The following is a 22,855-nucleotide window of genomic DNA, read 5'->3' as shown; positions in this document are numbered from 1 at the left end:
ACAAGTGTTAGGAGGGCTTGGGGTGTGATGCTAGTGGAGGATCACTCAGGCATGAAACTACTGGAGTGGAGTTTATTTCTTGTGCATGCTGGTTGATGACTGATGTGATCTACAGCACTGATGCAGATTAGATAGTGACACTACAGTCAGCCTAGCATGGCCATTCCCAGAATGTGTTTCCTTTTAAAAACCCCTCAATGAATGATAGTATTTTTGTCACTTGAAAAAGCTTTTCTCCCTGCAGATAATGTTCCTACCTCATGTTTTACCCTGGGACAAACAGCCCCTGTGCATACACAAACTGGGAAGAGCTGGGAAAGAGCAGCATGAACCAGACTGCCAAACAGGGCCTCTCTTTATTTTGCTCTCACTGAAGGCCATGCTGCGGCAAGATGGCTGTCTTATCATCACTGTTCTTATAGGGGAAGAAGCAGCGTGGGGAACTATATGGACTCTCCCTCGTGAAACTAGAGCTCCTCATGAGCACAGTGGTCATGGGCACTTCTAGAAGCTCTTCTTTCAGTCCATCACTCAGAGGACCATCCAGCGAGCTGCTGCCTTCACCCACTTCTTCGGGGCTGACATCATGTTGCTTTGGCCTGGAAGGCCCACAGCACTGTGCAGCCCAGAACTGCAGGCAGCCGTAGACTAAGAGAGCTATAAAGCAGAGCAGCAACAAGCTGCTCACCATCCACATGGAGGTGGTGGGCTCGTGCTTAGAGCTGCTGAAAAGTAGGGGGTTTTGGTCCAGCGTGTGAAACGTGGTGCAGTGGTTGCTGGAGGGATAGGAGTTCTTGCACGTGATGCAGAGGACATAGATGGTGGAGGGCGTGAGGCGATGGAGGATGATGGAGCTGAGGGAGTGGGGAACTCGCTCCTCACGGTGGAAGTTTTGGCGCAAATAGCCGGCAAAGACGCTGTTCCAGTTGGGGCGGTACATGACGTGGTAGTAGTTCTCCGGACAGGGATTGGTGGTGGTCCAGGAGACTGTGGCACTGGTGTAGGTGATGTTGTGCACTTCGATGTTCATCATGTCCCTGAAACCAGAACCAGCGAGAGGCTGAGTTCCCCAATGCATGTGCAGTCCTAAGGGCCACTGACATCAGTGAAGGCTTTCCAAGGTATTACTGGCCCTTAGACTGGGCATGTGTAGGCTTCAGCTGAACTCTCTGTGCCTTTTGTAAAAGTAATTACTAAAACACACTGCATTCTGGATAAGTCGCAATTGTCCCTGAAATCTCTTTTAAGTGTTTTGCCAGTGGTTGACACTAAAAAATACTGCATTTTTAGAACTGTTAAGCACTGCAGGTGCTCTCTAGCAGACAAAAAACTTCATCGCAATTGTCTTCAGGGTCTTCAGCAAACTTTCAGAAGCTAAGTTACTCAGCTGACTGCTTCAAAACCTGCCCATTTCACCATAGACTCCTACACTTAGGGGAGTTTGTGGAAATGAAACTCAATCTGTTGAGGCACCTGCTGCACTCAAGAGTTTCATTTCTAATATTGCTGTTTCCATGATTTCCACACTCATAGTTGTTACCATCTTTTCCCTCAGTCACCACAGCTTCACTTCCTTGAATGTAGAAAATGTCATATTCCTCTTTACAGAGGCAAAAAGAAAGCGACTGTGGGAACTGAGCTGCCCACAACCTAAGAGGGAGCTCTTTCCACTGGCTGCAGAAGGGCTATGCCTAATGAGCTTAGATTAGATGCTCGATCTTAGGTGATTAAAATTACCGAAGATGAAACCTGCTTGGTTCCCAGACTACTGTTATCAGCCTGCTTCTTAAAAGAAAAAAAACAACAACCAAATATGTAGGACATAGGGTGTACTTTATGGTCTAGTTAGATTTTGAAAAATCTCTTCTTTGTGACTGGTTGTCTATACAGGAAGCTTTTTTAGCTCTTTTGCTTCACATTCCCATTGAATGGAAAGGATACTGCAAGTTTGATTAACATAAGCTGATAATTAGACTTGCCCGGTAGAATTTCCTAAAGATTAATTTTATACCTAAATGTCATACGGAAAAGCTGCATAATGATTCAATAGTTGTTTAAGCTGTCACTGAATTTTCCATATTTAACGTGTTGATTAATAAACAATAAAGTATTTCTGTTACTACAGTATCTCACACCGTAATATCAGGATAGTAACTGTGAGATCTGAAAACTGCTGAAATATAATATTCAATATTATATTACAATAATATAATATAATATTGTAATTCTTTAAGGGATTACAAGTGTATGAATGACAAAGCTCTCCCCCTAATAAAAGACTACTCATTAACCCATCCCTGATTAACAACACCCACAACAGCTGGTACATCACTCTCTTAGGGCACCAGAGTGCCCTCTGAGCCTTGTTGCAGGGTTCTCTTCCCCCAACCACCTGAGCATTCCAAGCAGATGCTGCAAGCAATCGATCTCATTTCTTTTTTCTTCTCTTCCTCCCCTCTCCCTTAACAGAACTAACTTTCCCTTAATTCTCTCAAGAAGCAGCTCATCTTAACAACCATTGAACCATTCCTACAGAGCAGAAAAGCACATGCACCCATCACTAAGCCCTCCCAGAGCCACAGGAAGCGGCTTACCTCCCCAGCACCTCTGCAGCAGCCCCTCAGTGCAGGAGAGCGGCGCAGCACCTTCCCCTCTTCTCACCGCTGTGTCCCTCTTGCTCTGCTAAATCCCTGCTCCGCACGCTGCCTCGTATTATACCCATCTTGGGCTCCGTCATCTCTCACCATAGCAACCAGTAGGAAAGGATGGGCAGGCATCTTCAAATAATTTGGGAATGTTGTCCCTAAAAGCTTTTTGCCTGAGAGAAGTGTGTCTCCAAGGCAGAATGAGCAAGCCAGTTTTGTTTTGTTTTCTACTTTGTTTTTGTGGTTTTTGTTTTTTTTTAATCTTTATCTGCAGCCCTGCTCCAAAGCTACTGCCTCCAGAAGAGTCTGGAGTTAGAGCCATACTGGTATATGGTGTGAAATCCAGCATCCTGGCCTATTGATAGTTAGCACTCAGGGGCTTTGTCTTTATTGCTATGATTTCTTGCATGTTTAAACTGCCATTTAAAGCCAGTGAGCGGAAGATTTTCATCCCTGATACTGAGGTAAGTCCATTTGCTTTTTAATTTATTTCCAAGCTGTGTAATAGGAGCAGGTACTGGGTTTTCTCTGAATACCCAGGGAAGGAAGGAGAGGCAAAGCTATTGAGAAAGCAGCCCGAGCCCATAGCCAGGAAGTGACAGGAGGGAACAGATGTGGCAGCAGGACTGGTAAGGAGAGGCTCTGAAGAAATGACTTGCTGCTCTGTGAAGCCAAAAGATATTCAAGAGAGGAACTTTCGCAAAATAAATTTCAGTTCTGGCTATGGAGTTATTAGTTCTCCATTCTTGCTAGGAAGGTGCCTGCAGTATTTCACAGATCTTCACAATGTCATTAGTGAGGAGATGATGCAAACCAGATTAGGAGAGGCTGTTACAAGCCCAGGCAGTACGTGTGACTGTTGCTTTTGATTGACACTTTGCAGTTCTGTGTGTGTTTATCTTCCAAGTCCTGCCATATTTCCATCAGTTTCTGAGTGGGCTGCAGCTGCCAGGGAGCTGAAAATGGGGAGGAAAGATGAAAATAATTATAGGTAGGGATGGAAATGAAAGTGCTCCCAGGCGGCCTCCAGCCTTTTACATCGCTCAGTCCTCCTTGCAGGAGCTGGGGAATGGAGAGCTCTCAGCTGCTCCCATGCTGTGAAGAAAGTACATCCCTGCCTGCAGGGAGAGAGCTGAAGATACAAATCTGTGCTCAGAAAGGTGTCACCATGTGATAATACTTCATGGGAGTACTGCTTTTCTTCTGCAGATGGGTTGTTGAGTTAGTGGTGTTCACAGTTGTTTCAAAATTAAATTTCAGTTGTTTGCACATAACATGTTAACAGCAACAGAGGAAAGCACAGAAAACAGGAATAGCTGCATCCTGCTAACTCTTCTCTATGCAGTGATCAATGCCACGAGCTCTGAAGGAACCGTACCAAAGTTTTCAGTGCTGTTGGCATTACCAAAGTCAAGTCAGCACCAGTTTACACTGGTGATAAACTAGAAATTGTTTTTTTTGTGAACAAGAAAACACCAAAACTGTGTCAGTGCTTGGGCTGGTCCAGCACCTTTGTTCCCTTCTACCCAAATAACGTCTGTCAGTGGCCCTGGCTGTCCTTGCCTGCCACTCTACCCTCTGGGATGCAAACCATGAATGTGTTTGAGTGGTCAGCAGAAACTGAGCAATTCTGTCACTCAGCCACTTAGAAAATGCAGCAGGTTGCCAAGTTTCCTACAAAGGAGCTGTAAATCAACAGCAACCCACTTCTTACCACTTGCTAACCACTTCTTAGCTCTGTAAATGCTTCAGATTGGGTTTCATTTATGTACTTTCAAGAGTGTTTCTGTTTTCTCTTGGCACTGCTGGACCCAGGGTCACGCCAGACTCACTGAAAATCACAACTTCCCTCTCACTGCTGACTTTGCCCACCCATTTTTAGCAAGCGTGAGAGCAGATGTAACCTGAAGGGCAAGGCATGCTGCTGACAGCTGTATAAATAGCCATGCTGTGTGAATGGGATGGAACCACTCTATTTTATGCTGCCACGTCTGCAGCAGCAACACTGAGGCGTGAAGGGGCTATGGATGCTGCAGGTGGTGTTGGCAGTGGGGGATGCTGATCCATTGCAACAGGCTGTGGGGGGCTGTGCTACCTCTCCTGCCGTGGTTCATTATACATTATAGCAGTGTATGTAGGTATGTACGTGTGTGTGTGTGTAAAACTACAGTCAGTATAGCAAGGCATTATGCTAAGGCATGGAATAGACAGAGAGATTGTTTAAATACAGTATATTGTATTTTTGTATGATTTGTATGATTTGTGCATATGTATTTTAGTGAAGCACTGGAACAGGTTGCATCACTGGAGATATTCAAGGTCAGGCTGATCTGGGCTCTGAGCACCCGACTGAGCTGTAGATGTCCCTGTTCAATGCAGCAGTTGGACTACGTAGCCTCTAAGGGACTCAAATGACTCTCTGATTCAATTCACTTTGCGTAAAAGTCTTATAGTTGTTTATACTTTCTTAGACACCATCTCAACTGTGGCACTGAAGTCAGGCTGACAGTCAGGACTAATCTTTGGTTGTGCCACTGCCACAGATCCCAACCTGCCTGCCACCCAGCCTCTCAGCCCCAAAACCTGCCTGTCTGGCCCTAAACGAAAGGCAGGGAAAACCGCTATGTGTTCAGTGGCTGTTGCTCCGGTGAACAGTAAAGCATCCTGTGGGCCTGCAGGAGAGGGGCTTTGCTCCTGCTCCCGGGGGGTGGCAGTGGCCGCACAATGTGGGGGAGTGAGCGTGCCACACAGCCAGCTTGTGTGTTCAGCTGGTTTGTCTTAAAATACACCCTGGTGTCATATTTTACATCCTACAGTCCTTAAACTAAGTTGTGTATCTCGCCCTTAAATGGAGGTATATTTTAATTGCTCACAGGGTATTATTATTAGACGCAAGCCTGCTGCTAATGCGCTGTGCAGAGAGCTTGATGAGCCTACCTTATCTTGCAGACAGGCGGGGATGAATCACTCTCCTCATCTGCAGCCCATGCACAGCCTAAAATGTATCTTCTCCTAATCAGGCTTATTGCTGGGACCCCCACTCGAAGGAAAAGACAGCTTCAAAGCTGCGCTGCAGCAGCATTGTGTTTTGCTGCAAGGCAGGAGGCTGCACCAAGAGATCGCAGCAAAATGTCAGCCTCGTTCCAGGGAAAATGCAACCAATTCTATCTCCCCAAAATTATTTCACTCTGACCCTTCCTATTCAGAGGCCTATTGCTTAGTTTTGATGGAGGAGAAACTTCATGCACGCTGTGAATGAATGCACTACAGAGACTACAGAGGCTTTGTGTACATAACAGTACTGATGCACAGAAGAGTGGTGAAGAGTTTCACTGTCTATCAGGGCCAAAGGTGAAGTTTTAAGAGAAGCAGGGGGCTCTCCAACTTTTTTTCCTGCTAGCTCTTTAGAGGAGTACCTAGCAATCATAGGAGGTGATACATTGCTGGATCAGGGCAGTAGGGCTCTAACAAAACAATTAATTCACTGATTAAAGCAACTGTCAAGTCCATGAGAGCTATCAGTACATCAGTCAGCAGAAATTCTGTATCTGAGAGCAAAAGAAAACAGTATTCTGATTCCTAGCAAATGACTTCACTTCCTAACTTGTTAGGCTTGTGGAAGTGAGTCAGAAGGAGTGGATGAGTGAAGCCTTCGAGCACAACTGGCTGTATTGCAACTGCTACGAGCTGCAGGAGCTGAGGATCCATCATTTTGTCCTCATCTGCCACTTCAGTGCTTGCTGCCTTTCATCTTAAGCTCTCCAAAGTGGTGGTCTCTCAGGTGCCTTGGCCAGAGTCTGTCCTTGGTGCTGTCATGGAAGGGAATTCCTGCAGAGTTGAGTCTGTAGTTGCTGTGGAAGGATGCAGCATGCCTTGCACAGCACATTTGGATGTAACTTAATTTGTTTAATTTGTCTTAAGATCTTCTAGCAACCCTGAGCCAGGGATTTCATCTGTGTTTTTCTGGAAGCGGCACTACATGCCAGAGTCTTTCTAAGGCTCAGTGCTGTGTACTGGAGCTGTGGTTGTCACAGATCTCCTAGGGGAGGCTGCAGCCCTTCTCTGTGGGGCTGAGTCATGGTGCCAGCACTTCTCTTACAGATGCCAAGCTGAACATGTGGTGTCTCAGCTAAAATCAGTTTTCTTTTTGATTTTTGGTTTCTTTTGCCAATCACACAAGTGAATTAATTCCCCTACTTCTCTTCTTCTTACACCAAATGAATCAAAAAAATATTCTAGTGCCAAAAAATTGCAGTAATTCCCATATTTCCAACATTATATTGATAAAATATGCTCCTGGAAGTTGCCTTCTGTTTTTTGCTGCTAACAATTTACTAGTGTCCAGGGCCCCAGGTATGCTCCCTAGGCAAGGGTCAGGTTCTTCCCTTTGAGCTCAGTCACATGTAAATGTCTCAAGTACCAGTATGTAGGGCTGTATAGGATGCAGAAAGGATCATTTCTATGTCTCTTCCAACTAGTCTTAGGCTCAGATGCTCTAGTTCCTACTTTTCTTACTGTTCCTCATTTGAAGCAAATGTCAATAGGAAAAATTCTACCCTGTTATTCATGTATAAAGCTTTCAGTTTTGGTGGAGAAGAACTTGGGTTTGAAGAGGCAAAGGGCCAGGGAACTGAAATCCTTGACTGCAAATACATAGAAGAGCAAATTATTTTGGAAATGAAAGTGGTGTTGGCTATGGAGCAGTGTAATAAACCTTGTGACATGACAGTTTTTTCAGAGTAGAATATATATGACTACACAGAAAGAAGAGCAATCTTTTTGTACCTCAAGAAGTATTGTAAGAAATTTCTTACAGGAATTATTATTTCTCCTGCTTTCTTTCAGAATGATTTCAAGTGATGGAACACAATACTACAATAAGAGAATTACTTGCAAGTCCTGTAAATGTGCCTAAGTGTCACTGTGCTTCTATTTTCTCAGCCTCTCAACATTGCCTACAGTCACATCTATAGCTCCTACCGCAATTTTGTGGGGCCACCTCATTTCAAGACAATCTGCAGGCTGCTTGGCTATCAGGGGATCGCTGTGGTCATGGAAGAGCTGTTGAAGATCGTCAAGAGCCTGGTAATTCTGAGCCTGACACTGATAGCAGAGAAATGTCAATGCTTTGAGAGGCATGAATTGGAGGGTCAGCCTGGTCTTCAGGTTTTGGTTTGGGTTGTTGAAATCTAGGCACCTCTTTGCCCCTTTATCCACATTGCAACACTTGTATTCATGGTCTTGTTCTGCTGTTGCTAAGGTGGAGGACACGATACCTTAAAAAAAAGAGTTTGCTAGGAAATTTCTGTTACATGTGAGCTCTTAAGAATTCAAGCCATACATCCCTTCCCATCAGATGTGCTGAAGCCAGTAGCTCCATCTGCTTTGTACTCCTCTCAAAAGAGAGATGTGGTATCCACAGGGAAGTGCTCCCTAGGGGCACCAACAATACAGAACATTAACAAGGCAGGAGGGAGCGTGCAAAAATTTATCATTTTTCAGGTCACGCTTTTCTACCCAAAACTGTTTTACCAAAGAGAAGACTTTAATTCATTATAAATATTTAAATTCTGTTTTGGCTGCAGTGATTTAATTTTGAACTTATCTAGCAAAGCAATGTAGACCTAAATCTTAAGCATATACCCAGCTTCTCTGCTGTAAAGCACGGTAGCTATTGAAGATGTAATTTGTGTCACTCAGTTGAAAGCACCATAACTGCTGTGTGAGATCAGACAGCATTCAGTGAGAAGATAGAGATCTTGCATTTGGCTAAATTATGTTTATCACATAATCCCATGTAATATGTCTACAGGATGTATTTATATAACTCCAAATGACAGCAAACATTTTTAACTAAGAAATAAACTTTTCTCCATATTAGTTCAAAACATCCAATCTGCAGGAACTTGTTCTATCTGTATATATTTTAAATTTTTTTTAAACTCTCAGTGTCAAGAATCATTCCTCAGGTGGGAAGACCATTTCCTGTGCTGTGGAATGGCTCCTTTAGCAGCTCCAATGAAATGCTTTTTAGGTTAGGAACACAAGTCCAGCTGGATCTACGATGGAGCCTTGTTTGGATTTCAGCTGCAAATAATGCAAACACAATGAGCTGTATTTTGAAGTAGAAAATCCATGCAACCATTATTTATTATTCAGGAGGAAGCTGTAAAACTCCATGCACTTGGGCTGGACTTCATATTTGGGTGAAATCCAAAGGAAGCAAGTTCTTCTTAGACTCCAACTAAAGTTTCACCCTTTGTTGTCGGACAGGGACCTGTCCACAGTCTGTTCCCTTTAAAACCAAGGCCAGAAGAAGCCATCCTTCCAGTTTAACCCCTGTTTGTCTCTTACAGCTGCAAGGCACCATCCTGCAGTATGTGAAGACTCTGATAGAAGTCATGCCCAAGATATGCCGTTTGCCAAGACACGAATATGGCTCTCCAGGTAGGTACTACAGTGAGATGTGTCATGGTTTGAGCAAGAGCTCATCCAAATCCCTGCACAGCATTTACTCAATTAAACAAGGATGAGCATCCACTGTGCTGGTGTTCCCTGTGACACAACTTTCCTGTTACAGATTTCACTTTGAACACACAGATGATTGATAAGGGTATGTCTGCTGGTTGTTTAGGTTTTGTTTTCAGGATTTTTAAGCTTTTGTTACAGTGGCTTCACTATTACTTTTTCTAAAGCTCTACTTCTTTGATGAAAAGATTTTTTTACCGTATGACTGCAGTCTGCAACTCAGCTGGATGTGAAAACTGACTGTTATAAGTGAACCAGCACAAAGACATCCATAGCGGTCTTGAATCTCTTTTTTCTCTAATGAGGAAATCCAAGGACTTCACAGGAATTACTCCCTATTTCTCATGGGTCAGCAAAAGCATACTGCGTGCTGGTTCTGCCCAGTGCCTATCCCTATCTATCCATTTAGCAGTTCTTGCAGTTCATAATAAATGAAGCACCAGGCCCTGACTGCCTTTTAATCCACACCACTGAAGGATGCTTTTGCACTCACTGCCCTCCCTTGTCTTTTAAGGAATCCTGGAGTTTTTCCACCACCAACTGAAGGACATCATTGAGTATGCAGAGCTGAAGACTGATGTGTTCCAGAGCCTCAGAGAAGTGGGCAATGCCATTCTCTTCTGCCTCCTTATTGAGCAGGCTTTGGTAAGGCAACATACCCTGCACCAGCAGATCCCACTTAAAATTGCCAGCTCAAGAGTTTGAGTGGAAATGGGTTCTCCAGCAGATGAGTTGGGGAAATTTTCCAGCTTATCATGTACCCAGGGTCTCTCTAGGGCTCTGCTGCTGAGGTCTGTGGGGATGATATACATTGGTGCTGGGTCACTGACATCTGGCATTGCTCAAGGAGAATCTGAATACTGGAAGATCTAGATTTAATTCTTGAACCCAAAGCTATCCCGTGTTTGTCCATCTCAGAAATAAAAATCAACTGGAGATATTTGTAGATTGTAAGCTCTTTGGGGCAGGGATTACTACTTTTTCTAATGCTCTCTTTGGAGTGGTAGTGCAATGGAAAAACTAGTTGGTTCTAATGACAGTAAGGATAAAGCAATACAAAAGGAAGGAAATCTCAGAAGAGATTATATTTCCTATGACTTAATCTTCACTAAAAACTTAGCTAGAGTGATGACGTGATATTAGCCCTTGCACAAGCATCTTGTGCATGACAAGTCTCTCAGCCTCTTAGCTCATGTGATGCCAATTCTAACCTGAGTAGGCTGGTATGGGGCAAAGGCTATCTATGGCTGAATGCAACATGTTAGAGCCAACTGAGAGTTGCAACAACAATCCAGTTTTGCATTAAGATGCATGTTTCATGTCATAATAGTTTTGGCAGGGTAATGTCAGATCTTTCCGAATTTTTTTCAGCAAGCCTTCTTGAGCACACGTGGGATTTCCAAGCAAAGCCATAAAATTTTGTTCAGAGTAAAACCAGAAGAAACTTCAAAGGTTCCAACTTTAGTCAACTACAGAACACAGGGAAAACTGAAAATCTCTGCAAACAACCCCAGTAGAAAGACTTCTAGTTCCTTATATGGTATATCAAACATATTTGGTGAGCAGTAGTTGCATAAGATTTAACAAACAGAGATAAATATCACCTAGCAGCTGGGTTTTATCTAATAGAATGACCAGACAGTATCCTGGCAGTTTATGTTTCTTTTGTGGCTTTGTCACTGCTCTCTGCTATTTTGTGCTGAATTTTATGCTAGATGTTCTGCATTTGCCTTTTATGTCCCATCTTCTAAATGGATACTTAAGGGACACATGGTGGTTTCTTTTAGAAATCCCTATTTGACTGCAAAAATGTTCCTCCTGTCTCTGGAGCTGTACACTGGCAATATAATAACATCCTAGAATAGCAGAAAATAAAGGAGACAGTGAGACATTGGGGTTCTTTTTAGAAAGACTGCCCATCCAAGTCCACATCTGCCCACCTTCCATGCTAACCAAAGATGTCTGTTTTTCTACACAGAAATTGATTCAGAATATAAGGGAGTTTTGCATGTAGCAGCCACTGGTTCTCACTTGCTGGAAGGCTGTCATATGCTTAGAGCCATTGCATAACAAGATTTTCCCTCCCTCTGTAGAAGGAGCAATTACTTTTATGGCACAGTTATCTTCATAGCTGTCAGCCTAATCTAAGGCTGGTGGTAGTTGTTGGCAGAAGCTGCTCTAGTGAAGATCAGAAATCTGCTCCAGTCTGCCCCCCTTTTTATTGTTTAAATTTGAGGAATGAAGTGTTGCTTGGGACTAAATTTCTAGGAATTCTTACTCTCAGGTAATGGACCTTGGGGAGAAAGTCTCCCATGATTAATTTCAGAACAGATACCAGGTGTATGCAGCCTGCAAATGCAGAAAGTGCTCTCTTTATCAGAGGGAAAGAGCAGTGAAACCATATTGATCTAGAAGGAAGAGTCCTTTGCAAACAGAATAACAAAAATGATTGCAAACAGAATAACAAAGATAATATGCACACTCTGATAGCATCAGCATCATGCCCATGGAGAGGCCATGGGCTGTTCCTGTCCCTCCAGCACTGTGTCACAAACTGCACTCCCACAAACTCACTCTCATGCCAGCATCCATGGCACCAGTGCAGCCTCCTGCAGCTCCATGCTACTCTGTCCTCTGCCTTGGGGCTGGGAGAAGGGGTACCCACCCATGGACCCCAACCAGACCCAGCTGAGTCATTCCATCTGGCCCTGAAAATCTTTTGCTGCTCTGTCATGACCTCCTCTCAAGTGTGTCTAAACCTCTCTGGTAAGCTCAGAACTGCAAGCATGTCCTAGAACGAGAGTTTTGCAGGAGCAAACTATTGCCGTGTTGTTATGCAGTGCCTCTGTGTTGAACAGCTTTGGTTTTCCTTGCTGCTGTTTCCCATTGCAGACTTGTATATGATGTATTGTCAGCCATCGCTCCTCAGTCTCCACCTTCCTATTTCTAGGTTTCTCCGTGCATCTATGTTCGGGATTATTTTTTCTCTAGTGCATTGGCATGCATCTTCTCAGGTGGCATCTCATGATGTTATTACTCTCTGCACTTCTGTATTATTCTCCCTGGTGCCTCCACCACTGGGATTTTGGTCTGATAGCACTGGCCGTGAGCACTGAAAAACCAAATAATTTCAGGCAAATGTATCATGTATCTATTTATAACAGTATATTTAACATGTACACATCCCAGAGCAACTAAGCCAAAGGGTAACTTCCACCTGGGCACACTCAGTGAAAACAAACAGCAGGAAGTCATCAGGGTAAGACAGAACTGAAATTTCCATGGCCTTTATCCTCTTTTACTCACAGCATTAATAAGTGGGCGAGAAAATAAAACAAAAAACATATGAAGCTCTGGCCTTGTGTAGGCATGAGGTAAATTATTTGGGTTATAGAAACTTCCTGACTTAAGCTGAGAGCTGTTTCTTCCAGTTTTAGTCCATTTAGATACAAACTATTGGATATATTACTGAGCTGGGTTAGATTTGACCAGGTGCTGTAGATGTGATTGGGTTGTTGTAGGGTTGCACAGACCCCTGAGCCGAACAGTCACGCCCTATAGGTATTTTTTAACTTACTTTATCTTTCTTTCTTCCTGCCTCAGTCCCAGGAAGAAGTTTGTGATTTGCTGCATGCTGCTCCCTTCCAAAATATTTTGCCCAGGGTCTACATCAAAGGTAAGAAGCTCAGAGGGCAGCAGTGAACAGACTCAGAGGTCACTTCCAAGAGCCGTTTCTCTCCCATTTCAACTGAGGATTAGTTCTGGCCCTGCTTCCCCCTCTAAATAGATAAGTGCGTACAGCCGAAAGTAAGGTGGAAACAGATGCTAGCAGAGCATCTTCTGTAGCCTAGTTACAGGCTGGAACCTTAGATAGCCTGGGGGTTCTCTTAAGTCTTTAAAGGCATTTTGCAGCCTCTTTGGAGAATGACAGCATGAAATGTCCATCACAACAGGAGTGATCAGGAACAGGGACATGCTTCTGAACATGTTTGGTTAAGCTGCTGCTGAGACTGCAATTGCACATCCCACCCTTCTCCACATCACCGGTCTCCTCATTTGCTGTCGGTTTGGCTCTCTGATCCAAAGGCTCATTGGATGGTTGCTGGGGGGCAGCTCTGAGCAAACTCAGCGGAAATTGCGGGTCTCCACTTCCTCCTCTCATTTCACTGTTTGCTGCTCGCTTGACAGAAGGAGAACGCTTGGAGGTGCGCATGAAGCGTCTCGAAGCCAAGTATGCCCCACTTCACCTGGTTCCCCTAATAGAGAGGCTGGGCACTCCGCAGGTAAGGATTTCATTGAAAGGGATTGCTGTTGAAAATTCATAGCAGTCCCAGTTGCCCTGTTCAGCCCTGGGAAAGTGATCCTTTATTTTTATTTATTTTTTTCTAAAATGCCAACCAGACAAAAAAAGTCAGAATCCTTGCCCTAGCGGACACATCAAAGGGAAATTTGTGAGTGGGTCCAGAGTGCGTTGCTTCCTCCAGTCTGGAGAGCTGGCAGGCAGCTGTAGCATAAGCCAGCTCCGAACACAAACAGCCTTGAAAACCTCTTTCCTCTCCATTAAAAAAAAATAAATGGAGAATTGTTGGGGTGGTTCCAGGGGAAACATTGTAGGGCTGTCCCTGGCTTAATTCATTGCCATCACTTTTGGGGATCCTGTTTTAGGACTGCCTGGTGGTATATTTTTAAGCTCATCCCTGTCAAGGAGTACATCTGAGAATGGTTTCCCTCCTAGCACATGCTTAGAGCTTCAGCACATGCTTAAAATTACAGCTCCATTTAAGTGTCATATTGAGGTGGGGTCTCAGCTTGAAAAAAAATCTATTTTCTGCAGAAATTGAGTACCGCTAAAAATATCTCAGATTTAATCAATGTAATGGGCAGAATTGAGTTCTGTTGATATCAGGAGCCAAATGTCCACTATCTACTTAGTGGATTTAATAGGATAAAAATCATTTGAAAGTGTTAAAGAAATCAACAGCCTTTTTTCTGTAATCTACTGCTGAGGGAATGGAACAAATACTCAGTTGTATGAGGTGACAGATCTATGGCAGGCAGAAAGTTACACATCTTTCTTCCATTGTTTTTCTGATGGATTGAGGATTTGGAACTTTGCTTCACTGGAAATCATATGAAACAAAGAAATTGGATTGAAAACCGAGAGCTTTGTCTGCCTTTGTAGACACTCCTCTCACTTCCCATTGGCTTCCTTTCAAAGGAGACACTCGAGAAAAAGAATTCACCTCTGTGTTTTTGTGTCTTTGTGTTGGTCTTTCTATCTCTCCTTCTTTTCATGCAAAACCATCATTGAAATCTGCTATAAGAGTCCACTCGTTGCTTATCCTTGCCGTAGTTACAATGATGAAAACAAAAGGTATTTTATGTCCTGAATTAACTTTCTGTAAACAGTTCCTACATTCACCACACAGGTACAGTTGAGTACCAGATCTTTTTTGAGCTCAGGTATAAATGAACACAAAAATGACATTCAGTAGGCGCCTCCATAGCTTCTAGCTTGCTCCTGGAAATGCAGTTTTGGACACAGGCCATGTTGGGTTTCTCCTGCAGAACACAGAAACACCTGAGAGCAATTGTCCAGAAGGTGCAGAAGTTGGCTGCTGGATGCCTCTCCCAAAAGGTGGCCTTATGCAGTTTTCCCATAACCACTTGCTGTAAGGGTCTGAGCCACAGCTGCTGAAGTTAGAGGGAATTGCTTCCCAGCAGTGTTCAGGTGTGGTTCTTGCAAGTTTGCTCATTAACAGACTGTGAAAGAGGTATGGCATAACTGAATTAGTGCAGTGACAGGAAAATTGTCAGGGAGTGCATACTATACACTGGAAATCCACCAACAGCTGTTTGGTAGGTGATTGATACAGAACTAGGGAATCACAGCAGATTGTTAAAGGAATCCTTTCCCTTTTAATGCTGAGTAGATATTTAGCAAGGGACTTTAAAACGTGCTTTGTCAATGGACTTTTTTTTTCCTTTGAAAGCCATGGGAGCTTTTTTTCTTTTGAGAACAGAGGGAATAGTTGAGTCAGCACAGTGTCTTCCCATGGCAATCTATCCTCAATCGCCCATCCTCTCCTGGTCATAGAAGTCAGTGGGACCTCAGGCTGCTAGGCAGCTTTGGCCACAGGACTAATAGTTGTCCAGCTGCCTTCACCATGTTAAATATCTGCCAAGTAATAGTCGTGCTCTGTCACGACTATTGTCACGATTCTGTCATGATTCATGGGAATGAATTTTAAAACCAAATTCTGTCTGTGAATGTGAGTGGTACAATGTTTTTTTAGAAAACAGGTGCATCCTTTTCTAGATTAATATTTCTTCATGCTAAGATCGTGGAACTAGTTTTGTCAAAAATACCAGTTCTATTGCTATTTCTTAGCAAACAGTAATGCTAACACTTAATTTACACATTAAGAGACTTTACTCTTGCTGTGTTTCCATTTTGCCATCATAGACTTCTGTGTGCAGACACTAATCTTTCGCCATAAAAGTTTGATGCAGATGGAGAGACATAAGTTGTACCTACTGCCTTTAGCTATAAAAAACACACTGGATAAAATAAACTCTTACTTGCTAAGCAAATATGTGCAAGTGTGTGCTGTGAAACTTGGGTGACATCATTCCTGAATTTAACAGATCTAGGGATCCCATCCCCCATCTGGCCACTGGGCAGCAATACAGTGTTCCCTTGGTATTTGCTATTAGTTGAACATTAATTGCTCTGAAGCTCCCAAAATGTCCTTGGAATTGTGTTGAAAGCAGGAGTTGTAATGCTTTCATTTCAGTAGCTACCAAACTAAAAAGGCTTTAGGTCAGCTTCCTGACTATGTAAACCAGTAGTCAGGAAAGGGGATGTATAACCACGTTCAGATTTTTATTTTTTTAGTGCAGAATAAAGAATACCCAAATAAACTGAGCAAAATTCACATTCTTAAAGTCTGACCAGGACATGTGCAGGTGCTTTGTAGCAGAGGCTCTGAGCCTCTGTTGTAATTCTGGTCAGGATGACATTTTTTCTCATAGGCATTAGGTGGACAGCTGGAAATGGAGCAGAACTTAAAAATGACCTAGGGTTCCAGGAAGCCCTCTAAGATAGGCAGAAAGTTGATAAGTGCCACTGCTGAAGTGGTGAGGTGGTAAGAGGCTCTGCCTGTAGGGACAGCAGGATGTGGCCATCACCCAGGTAATGGGGTGAGCCTCCTATTTCCGTGGCACAACTCTGACAGCACTTGGCTCTCATCTCCCCTGTTATTTTTGGCAGCACTTCAAGAAGGCAGTAATACTGCTGGAAATGGCAAGGAGTGGGGCAGACAGGCTCCACGCATGCAGCCCAGCCCAGCTCAGAGGATGAAGGCAGGAAGCTCACTGGGGTTGGTGTTTATTTAAGTACCCTTGTTGGCTTTTTTCCTCTGGAGCAGCAGTGGAGCTGAAATTAAGTCAGTTCTCTATTCAGCTTCCTCTGGTGTAAAAGCCAAATCAACTCCATCCAACGGAGCCACTCCCTCCAAATTTGTTCATGTAAATTTGGGAGGGGATGTCGCAGAAATTCTCTGCACATGGAAAGTTTCTCAGCTGGAAAATATATACTTGTCTTTCTTAGAAACCACAGATTTTCCAGTATTAAGGTTCCAATGGCTTCTCATTTATCTCAGAGCTTTTGAACCACTACACAGGAAATCAGGAAGTTCGTAGCCTATCTACATTTTAAAGAGATGATGGTAATGCCCTGGGAAGCAAAATGCCTGTTTTCTCTCCTGTTTCATTTTCATAATCTGCACAAATCATGAAATTAAGCCTGGCAATGCTTAGTAGTGCTCGTGTAACAGAATAGCATGCTAGCAGAATTAAGGATCAGTATTTCTGGTCAGAACTTTTGCCTTCAACTTTCGTTTTCTGATGCGTATAGTTATTTCAAAAGATACTCAGTTTGGTGAAATATAATTGAGCACAATATTAAGTCTTCTGGGTTGAGCATTCCCTGGTGGGGAGTGCCATGGGAGCAGCCATCAGAGGTAAGGTTGGACCATTCATGGGATATGCCAGGGAGACCAGGAACTGTGAAGTCCACCCAGAACGTACATCTGTATTACATTGTCACTTGTTTCTTTGGTTCTCCTCCTCTTCAGCAAATAGCCATTGCTCGAGAAGGTGACTTGCTGACCAAGGAGCGGCTGTGCTGCGGCTTGTCCATGTTCGAGGTCATCCTGACACGAATTCGGAGCTACCTGCAGGACCCAATCTGGCGTGGACCACCCCCAACAAATGGGGTCATGCATGTGGATGAGTGCGTGGAGTTCCACCGGCTCTGGAGTGCCATGCAGTTTGTGTACTGCATCCCTGTGGGCACCAATGAATTCACTGCAGAGTGAGTGTCCAGTACCCAGCTCTGCTATTAGCTCATGGGCCCTTAGCTGCAGCAATAGCCACAGGCAGCACAGAGGTAGAGAGAGAATATGGGTACCTGAGGACAGGACCTTGTTGGATGTAGACCTAAAGAGATGCCCCCAAAGCTTCCCATCTGAACGACTGGGAAAAGGAGAGAAGGGAAAGAGGAATACAGAGAAATGCCCAAGGTGCCCTGCAGAAAGAAATGGGTAGATGAGCCTACAGATCCAAGTTAGAGGCAAAGTCCTCATCCATCGTACCCTGTGGTGCACCACGCATAGCCTGGTCCTGTCCTAAGATCATTTTTTTTCTCTAACTACATGCCCACTTCCCATCAATAGGACCAATTTCTCCCACCAAGGAAAGTTCCTGTCTCATGATAGGACATCATTTATCTAACTCCATCCTGTTGTCTCTTCATCCCATCACCCTGTCCCCATTCTAGGCAGTGCTTTGGAGATGGTCTGAACTGGGCAGGTTGTTCTATCATTGTTCTCCTTGGACAACAACGACGCTTTGACCTATTTGACTTCTGCTACCACCTGCTGAAGGTGCAGAGGCAAGACGGGAAGGATGAAATCATTAAAAACGTGGTAAGTTGAAGGGTAAGGCTCCAAAAGACCTGAACTAGCACACATCTCTGTTTTCTGACTTGCCTTGTTGAAATTCATAAATCACAAACTTTCCGGGCATTGACCTTATTCAAGCTGGATGTGATTGCTGTGAGATTTCCACCTGCAGTTTCAGCAGAGAGGCCAGGATTTTAATTGGTTTGACAATCAAATCTTTCTTCTTCCAAAGCTTTTCCTTTCTTCCTGGGGTTAGGAAGCTGCAGCAGAGAAGCTGGTATTTCCATCAACCATTTTCTGATCTCTGTGGCTTCATCAATAAACAGCTGGGAGTCCAGACTCCAGATCGATTAACATAGAACCACACACTGACCTTGTTAATTCTGCCTTGAGTCATCAAACGCTATAATGAAGTGAATCACCAGTCTCTGGTAGCTGCTAAGTGGAACTGTAGCACGTGTAATAGCTGCTTTGTAATAGCAGAGGTTTCTCAGCAGCAGGGCAAATGTACTGATACTTTCTGTCTAGTAAATGACATAAGACTCTCTTCATCTACTGTTTTTCTTTCTTACCATCACTCCAGCCCTTGAAAAAGATGGCCGACAGGATAAGGAAGTATCAGATCCTGAACAATGAGATTTTTGCCATCCTGAACAAGTACATGAAGTCGGTGGAAACAGACAGTTCCACAGTGGAGCACGTGCGCTGCTTCCAGCCTCCCATCCACCAGTCACTGGCCACCACCTGCTAGTGTGACACTAACCCTGTGTGCTTTGGGAAGGGAGAAGAGACTGAGCCCAGGATGACTGGGATGATGAACTTGATGGCATGAGACCTGGCAACAAAGTAAGATGGGGTATGCTCACTACAAGGACTTATTTTCCCATCTGGCCCTGTTGAGTGCATGTTCTTCTGTTCCATCCCTGTGACCAATTTTACTTGTAGCTTTTGGACTTGGGAGTGGGTGGGGGTGGGAGGGCAAATGTGCTTTTCTTCCATGAAATCTGGTTTTCCCTGTGATTCATCCAGCCGAACACAAAAATCTGAAGCCATATTGCAGCCCCAAAGGTGGGGGATCCTGTCGGAAGAGCTGCGTGTTGCTACTGTGTCAGGAGCCCACTCCCACTGCAAAAGCAATGGGGAAAGTCAGCTTCACCCATGACACGTGCCACCAGGGCTGAAGACAGACCCTGACTTCTTTTTGGGGAAGAGGGGATGAAGGATTTCACCTACGGCAGCAGCCTGAGGAAGGAGTAGTGCAGAGCAGCCATGCTGGGCTGGTTGTGGATTGCTTCCTGCTCTCTGCCAAGTCGTTGGCCTTCCTAGCATCTGGCACTTGGGTTTCAAAATAGCAATGTTGTAGCTGCCAAATAAGTCCTCAGCACTTCAGAGAGCTGGGGGAATCGAAAAAGGCCCGTTTTGCTTTTTTTTCCACTGCTATTGGGATGTCCACTTATTTTTTTTCAAAGGGTTCTCCCTTGAAGACACATCTTCCATGAAGTAAATTAAATTTCTTATGGGCCATGGAAGAGGTTGTATTGGATTCACATGAGTATGCTTTTGCACATGCTAACTTGAGTGGAAACAGACACTGTTCCTGACAGGAGGCAGTTGTATTTACCTTGACCATGTGTGATCTTTGATATTCAGCCAAGGATGAGAGCTGGGATGCATAATTTTTGTATGTTCTGGCATGCTATTTTCCCTTGTTTTAGATAAACTCCTACTCATAGCAACCAATTTTTATTTATTTATTTTTAAGAGAATGGTGTCCATCAGTAAGGCTAAGTAAACTTCCCACCACACAGAAATGATGTGATTCTTTAGAAAAGGTAAAAGCATAACAAAAACAGCATTTTCCAGGCTCAAAAGCATTCTGAGGGAACACTGGAGTCTGTTTCCTGTTCCTACTCAGCTCATCTAGTATCTCTGGATGTATTAGATACTGGGAACAAATTCAGTAGGGACTTTAAGGAGATATTCAAAACTTGTGGTTTTCCCTGCTTCCTCTTGGTGCTGTCACCACACTGACACAAAACCTTATGCCTGAGGCTAAAGAAGATCAAACCACGTGCTCCAGCAGGAAATTATGCTAATGTCACCACTGGCAATATTTTTATTTCTCAGTTTTAGCCAGGACACAGCAGATAACTACTGTTTAAATCAACAGACTTGGTAATATATGTTCTTTTCGTGCATTCCATCATGCCTTGTAACCTGCATGCTACTACAGATGTTGAAAAGGCAGAGCCTGGGCCCTTATTCTCTCAAAGGAAATACATTATTAATTAGTAGAAATGTCCCAGCTGGAATTATCTTAGAAAACAACAGCAAGCTAAAGGAGATCTTGCTGTGTGGGATGCATTTGTTCTCCCACACACTCCCTCCCTCATAATCAACAAATAATCCACACATGGAAGTGCTGAACACCTTTACACCTTGAGTCTCCTTTAATTGCTGAGACAAATGCTTGAACCTCTGGGAGAAAACAGTGCAGCACAGTAATCTGAAAGTCAAATGGCATCTCAGGAGATTGGGCTGAACCCTTTGGGTGCCAGGGAAGGATCCAGACTCTAGAAGCAAGTTGTTTCCCTCACACTGTGAAGAAGAGCAGCACAAGAGTATCCAAGACCCAACAATACCAAAGGACTCCTGCTCTCAATTTAACTTTCTCCACTAACGATGCCAGTTCTGGTTTTCCACTGTGTTCCAACACTTTACACTGCTGAAACTACTGAATTGAGGGAGTTTACAGATATATATTTTTAAAAGGAAGAGGAGAATTGAGCACTTTATTTTTTGTGAAAAACAAGATACGAGGAAGATAGATCCAACCAAGATCCTATTTTCCTGACCTAAATAGCAAGTGCTTGTTATTTTGGTATGAAATTGTTGCTGATGAAGTGGCACAGATCCCTGACTGGCTCTCAGAGCCATCTCTGAGCACAGCACAAATTGAATGTTCTATGATGTCTGATATGTTATGGGATGTTGGAGCCTTGGCAGAAACCAGCAAGAACAAGAAAACAGAAGGATGAGCTATGCCACACAGCCCAGTCACACACAGCTAGCAGACAGAACAGGATATCCTAAGTTGAATATAAGTGTCTTGTTTAAGTTTGCAGTGAGACAGGAGATTTTTTACCTATACATGACTATCACTGCATTCTTTTGCTGTAGCTTTGGCTTAATTCTCTGAAACAAAACAAAACAAAACAAACAAACAAAAAAAACAACAACAAAAACCCCACAAACCTGCAAAACACAGTTGGGTGTACTTGAATGAAAAGGTAGAGGAAATCTATTATTTTTTTTTCCCTCAGATTTGCTGTCAGAAACAAACCCCTTCCAATTCTGAGGGATGAAACATTTTTGAGCAAAATGTCCAAAGTGCATGAACAAAATGTAAAGTGTTTTTAACTGTAGATGTTTTTGCCTTGTTGCTCAAGTAGTATGAGATCAGCTAGGAATAACCATATGGTCCTCACTTCTGAAATTTGATGTTATTGTCCTTATGTTAAGAATCTACCTGATTCAAATAGTCTTTAGCTTGTTTTCTAATTTCACCTCCCCCCCCACCTTGACTCTATACAAGAAAGGTTCAGGCTTATATCTGCAAAGAACTCAATGAAGCAGAATTTTTCTCTTCTATCCTTTTTTTTTTTTTTAATGTCATAATTATTAGTGAAAATAGGGGAGAAAATTTGTGACAGTAGAGCTAAACAACAGATTGCCAAGGGGTTGGGCATATCCTCCACACTGGAAAACTTTCTGCCAATTTTGGATGTCTTCCTTGCAGAGGTGCTCTAATTCAATCTGCACAGCCCATATTATTTTTTCCCAGGGAAACATGGACCCCTATATGGATAATTTAAGTCAACTGACTATGGGCTTACCTTTTTTTAACCTACATTTTCCCAATTACTCTAAAGAAGTTGTAACTCCTTGGGGATTACCAATCATCGCTTGGAATGCCTACTTCAAAGACAAGTTGCTGACTTGATACAGAAGTTAGAGAGAGGGAAAAGGATGGTCTGTGTAATGAGCAAAGTCAGACTAGATGATTGTAACGTTCCCTCCAGCTTTAACGTTGTGAAATGTGACTATTGGCAGTGCAAATGCCTTTCTTGGATGACGCTACACTTGACTCTCAGAGATCCAATAGAAAGGAGAAGCAAACTTGTTCAAGCTTAGCACTTCAGTGGTTTTTCTTTTAAACTCCAGCAGCACTTATTAGCACTGAACAACATTAGTCTTTTTTCTCCTGCGTTACTTCAGTCCAGTAGGTTTGTGTGTGTTTGAGAACAAAAGAAAAAAGAATTGAAGGTGTAAAAAAAAAAGAAAATATTCTCAAAAGCTCTTGTCAAATGTACCATATTTGTATGAAAAGCTGCTTGAGTTATTTTGTACAATGAGTTTTATTATGGTGAGGTATATTTACGCTCGTGGTCTGATACAGTGTTAAATTTTTGATCCATATTTGCTATGCAGCTGAAGATGATATTTTGGTTTTGTATTATTTTTTGCTGTTGTTCTAAAATTCAGCTAACAGAAGCTTCCATATCCATTAGAAATGCTTCTGCAAGAGTAAAGCATCTGGTACATGGTGATATGTCCCGTAACACAGCAACCAACAGTGTGTGCAACAAACGTGGGATGACTTTTGTGATGAAAAGAAATAAAAATTGGGCTCATTCATGAAATGGGCAAACTTTA

The 22,855-nt window shown here is 43.3% G+C and overlaps 2 protein-coding genes across 4 annotated transcripts in view; one reads left to right on the top strand and one right to left on the bottom strand.

The window, feature by feature from the left end:
* Positions 1–22,855, top strand: part of CYFIP2 (cytoplasmic FMR1 interacting protein 2) — a 44,924-nt gene extending 22,069 nt beyond the window's left edge. For 2 of the 3 annotated variants that reach the window (XM_003210363.4, XM_010719024.3), the window contains exons 24-31: positions 7,587–7,730; positions 9,002–9,092; positions 9,688–9,818; positions 12,777–12,849; positions 13,362–13,456; positions 17,312–17,550; positions 18,016–18,163; positions 18,723–18,890. In XM_003210363.4, coding sequence (XP_003210411.1) covers positions 7,587–7,730; positions 9,002–9,092; positions 9,688–9,818; positions 12,777–12,849; positions 13,362–13,456; positions 17,312–17,550; positions 18,016–18,163; positions 18,723–18,890 — 1,089 coding nt within the window. Of the gene's footprint in view, positions 1–7,586; positions 7,731–9,001; positions 9,093–9,687; positions 9,819–12,776; positions 12,850–13,361; positions 13,457–17,311; positions 17,551–18,015; positions 18,164–18,722 lie in introns of all 3 variants that reach the window. The other variant, XM_031555709.1, reaches the window with a different exon arrangement.
* FNDC9 (fibronectin type III domain containing 9) lies at positions 368–2,883 on the bottom strand. The gene is made up of 2 exons (XM_010719023.3): positions 2,595–2,883; positions 368–1,037 (listed from the first exon to the last, which is right to left on the bottom strand). The coding sequence occupies exon 2, from the start codon at positions 1,031–1,033 to the stop codon at positions 368–370; it is 666 nt and encodes a 221-aa protein (XP_010717325.1). The 5' UTR covers positions 1,034–1,037; positions 2,595–2,883.

Source organism: Meleagris gallopavo, chromosome 15 (genome assembly GCF_000146605.3).
Source record: "Meleagris gallopavo isolate NT-WF06-2002-E0010 breed Aviagen turkey brand Nicholas breeding stock chromosome 15, Turkey_5.1, whole genome shotgun sequence".
Classification (NCBI taxonomy): Eukaryota; Metazoa; Chordata; class Aves; order Galliformes; family Phasianidae; genus Meleagris; species Meleagris gallopavo.
The sequence above is the reverse complement of the archived record's forward strand: the minus strand, read 5'-3'. Positions and strand labels throughout refer to the sequence as shown.